Raw genomic sequence first — 5,802 nt, forward strand, 5'->3', positions numbered from 1 at the left:
TCATATCATTCTAATCATACATTTTTTCATGTAAGGGCAGAAAACCTAATAGCACATATAGTTTGATACTATTGATAGTATTCCAGCCTAGGTCTTGTAATTATTATCGTATTATCGATTACAATTTTTTTTTCATTTCTTCTACATCTATAATTTATCAATATTTAACCAATTAAATTAAATTGTAGGATTTAATTGTAACAATTCAGAAAGTTTAAGCTAAAAATTACAACAAATTAAAGTTTATTTCAAGACCAAAACCATACTCATAGTTTGACCAAAAATTAAGAAAACGAAAAAAGTTGATACAAACAAAGAATATTTTATTGACACACTAATCGAATTCTGCTTATAGCGAAGCGGACTCACTTAATACCAACACCAAAATAATACTAAACTAGTATAGGAACCCGCGCGATGCGGCGGATAAAAATTTTTAGTAAAAATTTTTAGAATAAATAAACAAAAATATGCAGCATAAAAAAGAAAAAGAAGAATATAAGTATATTTGATTGAAAACATTACATATTTTCTCATAAATGGTAGACCAAGAGCTACTAAAAAAAGAAAGTAAATGTGAGTAAATGAAATGAAAAATAAAGAGTCATTTAAAAAAATAAAGTAAATATAATTTTTTAGAGAAGAGAAAAAATGACTTAGGACCCCCACCTTTCTCAAATTAAGGAAGTATATTAACATAGAATTTAGGCATGAGAATTTATGTATAGGTATAGATATGTATAGTATAGTATAGTATAGTGCATAGTAGAGTAGAGTGTATTTAAGATTTATTTATTTTCTTTTTTTTTTCTCCATTTCTCATTTTTCTAGAAGTTTTTTTTGACGCTTTTGTCCCCGTCGCCTTCTTCTTCTTCCTCCTCTCTCTCTCTCTCTCTCTCTCTCTCTCTCTCCGCCCTTACGTTTCTTCTCTCTATCGAAACCCTAGATCTCCGACGACGAATTCGAACAGCAACAGATCCATATCTTCTCCTCCATCGCCCGAAACCCTAATCGATCCGCCGATTTGAAACCCTACCGAGCGATTTGGAGGTCAAATTGTATCAGATCTTGGTGCGAGCGCCGATTTGGGGGGGGGCGATCGGAAGCTCTAGATCGGGGGATTTGAGGTGTGGTTTCCCGTGATCTCGATCTCGTTGGGGATGCATTCGAGAGGGGGCCCGTCGTCGTGCCGGGACCGGACGCAGGAGTTCCGCGCCGCCGTAGAGAGCGCGCGGAAGCACTTCGTGGCCTCGGCGTCGGCGGCGGCGGCGGCGGCGAATGGTGGAATCAGCGGCGGTGGCGGCGCCGGATCGAAATTGGATGGGTCGAAGTCGGCAGCGTCGATCCAATCGGAATTCAACCGCAGGGCGTCGAAGATCGGGCTCGGGATCCACCAGACCTCGCAGAAGCTCGCGAGGCTCGCGAAATGTAAGTGCTAACGATGGTGATGTATCTTCTAATTATCATTTCATATCATTTCGTGTGAAATTTAGGTAAATTGATTTGGAAGTGAATTGTTTTGATTGGAATGCTGTGTAATATGGTTGAGTTGAATGTTTAGTGTCTGTTAAAGAAATGTAAGTGTCAAAAATGGTTGCTTCTAATAATCATTTCATATGAAATTGAGGTAAATAGATTTGGAAGTAAATTGTTTTGATCGGAATGTCATGTAATTTGGTTGACTTGAATGTTTAGCGTTTGTTGAAGAATGCGAAACAACCATGTAATTTGGTTGACTTGAATGTTTAGCGTTTGTTGAAGAATGCGAAACAACCATGTAATTTGGTTGACTTGAATGTTTAGCGTTTGTTGAAGAATGCGAAACAACCGTTTCTTTCCTAAAGCTTAAGTTGTCGGAGAATGGTGGCTTAATATTGTAAATTCAACCGTCTCCCTCACGTCTGGACTCGAGACATTTTGATAGGCCCAGGATGTAGACAAGTTAAATTGGAGAAAATTAAATAAGACTAGGAGTCTGGTGGGATTCAAATCTATAATCTCATGCTCCGATACTATGGTAAAGAAAGTGAAACAGTTGCTTTTCTGCAAAAGCTTAGGCGTCAACGAACGGTGTTTTGATATTGTATATCGAACAGTGTTTCTGTTCTAATATTAGCCACATAACCATATGGAAATCAGAAACATAACCCGCACGGAAATTAGGGAGGTGTTTTCGGGTAGAGAAATATTTTTATGTTTGAGAAAAACTTAATTCATGGCAAATCGAGCAGCTTTGCTTACACTTATTGAACTCATTGTAAATCACCAGAAATCACATTAAATCACATTAAATCACATTGGACTAGTTTTCCATGTCATTGAAATGTGCTTTGCAATTCCATTCAAATCATTGATTTATAGACAAGCGTTAGATATTTTTGCTCCTTGTTCCATGCCTAAGATTAATAATAGTAAGATGGATTAAAAAGTAGATGGTTCTGCTTTAGTATTTTGAAACTTTGATACCGTCCATCTCGGACCATGTGGGCATATTTTGCATGCCGTTCAGCATTTGTTTCCCAATCATTTTATTTGATGCTGTAGATGCTATTTTTGAGGCTTGAGAGTTTTAGTTGTTAACAATTACAACCAGGTTAAACTTTGGTTAGAAGAGTTAGGAATGATATTTCAAGTAGTTTTTATCTAGGATGAATGTACAAGCACTGTTCACACAGAAAAATAGCATTAGACCTTATCTGGGATGGTCTTTTCGTGTTTGGGTATTACAAGCTTGAGTTTGAATAGGATTTATATAAGGCAGCTACTCGTGGAGTTTCTATAACAAAAAAGTTTTATCTCATTACATTGAACTTCAAATTTAGTTAATAATCAAGTTTCTGTTCTATATCATAAATTCTTTCAATTGAAAAATCCAAAGTCAATTCTATTATTTGGAATAAACTTCTCTGATCATTGAAGTACTTATCTTGCATCCTATCCCGTGTTACACTANGTCGTTCGAACTCATAAGATATCACAGTGGATTTATCGAACCGCATTAGTACCAGTATCGACAAAGGACACACTTTACCTAAACCATTGGGAAATTCACCTAAACATCTAAAGCAATTCCTCAGTGTTTTAGCACTCCCTCAGTGTTCTACAGGCCTTCCGCCTAGAAGTACTTGGCAACTTCTCAACTTTGACGAAGATGATTAAATTTGTTTTTCGATCTGCAAAGTCTGTCTGTTTGTTTTAGGCAAAACATTTGCACTTACGGAGCTGGTTGTACCATTAATTTTCATGTTCAATTGTCAACTCCGGCTTGCTCTTCACATTTTTAAACCATATGGTGGGATAACAGCCTTTCTAAAAGAAATTTTAAGGCCACAAACATCGCAGCCTGTGAAACCCATATACTAAGAGCCCGTGTAGCGAGAGACCTTTTCTATTTCCCTTCAGTTATGTTCTTCCTGCTATCTTAGGATTAACTATGAATTCTATAACTCAAGATAGTCTCTAGTAAAGTTACAAGGCGATTATGTTGTGCACTTTTATCTGTTCTTTCCAAATATGTTTGACTTAATTCTCCAAATATTGGGTTGCTGGGCAATTTGCGTTATGTGAAGATGATTAGGTGCAATTTAAATCCTCTCCTTGTGTTTCCAGTGGCAAAGAGGACATCGGTTTTTGATGACCCCACAGTAGAGATACAAGAATTAACAGCTGTTATCAAGAAGGATATTACTGCTTTGAATTCCGCTGTGGTAGACCTCCAACTTCTTTGCAATTCACAAAATGAAAGCGGCAACATTTCCAAGGATACCTCCAGTCATGCAACGACAGTTGTCGACAATTTGAAGAACCGCCTGATGAGCGCAACCAAGGAGTTCAAAGAAGTTTTGACCATGAGGACAGAGGTCAAATGAATATTACCTTCGTTGTGTTTTCCCATCTTTGGTAGTTTTTGCATTTTTGTAATAGTCTGAATAAAATGTTGAAATTAAGTTTTGTTTATTCTAATATGCAGAACTTGAAGGTTCATGAGAATAGAAGGCAGTTGTTCTCTTCATCTGCGCAAAAGGAATCAACCAATCCTTTCATCCGACAACGTCCTCTGGTTCCCAGGCCAGGTTCCGAGTCTGCGCCGCCTGCACCCTGGGCTAATGAGTCATCTTCTTCTTCTCCACTTTTCCCAAGGTAATATTAAGAATAAGGATGCCAATCTTAGCTATCACTCCTAATGATCATATATGTATTTCATTTGAAGATGCGAATGTACGAGATAAATAAGAGGAAGTAGTCATATTTTAGTAAGTTTGCCATGCAAAACGATTGGACATTCTCCATCTTCTTGCAGAGTGAATCTTGTTGAAAGCCAGGATTAACTTGCATTTCTGAAAGCTTCTTTGATTCGCTGTTGCATTATGTCAACAACACTCTCTGCTTTAATCATGTGTTGTTTGATTTCAGATAACCTTGGCAACTTAAGAATAATTTTTGTCTCTTTTTGAAGGAATATTCTGTTATTTAGTGTAATCTTCTGAATCCTTTTATGGAAATCCTTAAGCTCTGAACATACCTGATGGAATTTCCTGAAATCAAAGAACAGTTGAGTTGAGCTGTTCATGTCCGAAAAGCAAGTTTAGGGGCCTGATTCTGAATGAGCTGTAATTGCTAGGGTATCTACATTATCACCTTTCTACTTTCAAAACTCAAAACATCCCTGGTTTGTATGTTGATCTATAGAGGCTGTAGGTTTAAGGATCAAAATTTCACTCGGAAAAATAAAAAAGGGCCAAGGTTCAAGGAACTTAATATAAGAGATTGACTAGCTGCATCATGCCATTGGAAAGCATTCTGCCGTGATCACCAGTCGGTGCTTTAGGAATTCTTGGTTTGATATTCAGGAAGAAGACGAATGGTGACCTATTCTCGTCGACTCAACCCTTGATGCAACAGCAACAACAATTGGCGGTACAGGATACGTACATGCAGAGCCGCGCCGAGGCTCTTCAAAATGTCGAATCAACGATTCATGAGCTGAGCAACATCTTCACCCAATTGGCTACTATGGTTTCTCAGCAGGGAGAGCTTGCCATCAGGTTCAACTCTCTTCCTACTACATTTGTTTAATTTAATTCAAAAATTAAGACCTTAACTACTAGTTAACATTTCGAGTCACGTCAAATTGAGAATGTATGATTCTGCTTACCGCTGCTTACCGCTACACAATGCTTTGATGTTTAGTGCTATTTTCTTATATTCCCTGCATCAAATGCTACCCGGTGTATCATGTTTGCTTTTAACTTATGCTAGACCGTGTTTCTTTCTGCGGGCTGTTTCTTGCTGTGTGGGAAATTTTTCGCGGTAGTTCTTCACTATTGCTCGTATTCTTGTGCAGGAATCAGATAATTTTGCCTCTGATTAGGGCACAGAAAGTTTTAATGCTAATAACTTCACATTGTTAATCTTTTCGATTACTGCTGCTAGATATGTGTTCTCTGCTATTCATTTTAATCTAATTCAATGTTCAAAAAATAAACACGATAGGATCGACGAGAACATGGACGACACGTTGGCGAACGTCGAGGGAGCGCAGGGCCAACTTCTCAAGTACCTCAACAGCATATCCTCCAACCGGTGGCTGATGATCAAGATATTCTTCGTCTTGATGGTCTTCCTCATGATCTTCCTATTTTTCGTCGCATAATATGATTCTATAGTTATATTTTACCATACCCCCTTTGCTTTTTGTTTTTTTTGCTCTCAATGATCTGTTATTACTCAAATCTCCTGTTACCATCAATCTGTGCTGTGGATTATATGCTCCTTTCAATGTAGATTTTTTTTTTTTTTTAA

The 5,802-nt window shown here is 37.6% G+C and overlaps 1 protein-coding gene across 1 annotated transcript; it reads left to right on the forward strand.

Moving 5' to 3' along the window:
• On the forward strand, positions 878-5,802 carry LOC109719756 (syntaxin-32-like). Its single transcript, XM_020246569.1, has 5 exons — positions 878-1,428; positions 3,610-3,860; positions 3,971-4,140; positions 4,851-5,045; positions 5,494-5,802. Exons 1-5 carry the CDS (start codon positions 1,161-1,163, stop codon positions 5,651-5,653), a joined length of 1,044 nt encoding a protein of 347 aa, XP_020102158.1. The 5' UTR covers positions 878-1,160; the 3' UTR covers positions 5,654-5,802.

Source organism: Ananas comosus, linkage group 13 (assembly GCF_001540865.1).
Source record: "Ananas comosus cultivar F153 linkage group 13, ASM154086v1, whole genome shotgun sequence".
In the NCBI taxonomy this organism is placed as follows: Eukaryota; Viridiplantae; Streptophyta; class Magnoliopsida; order Poales; family Bromeliaceae; genus Ananas; species Ananas comosus.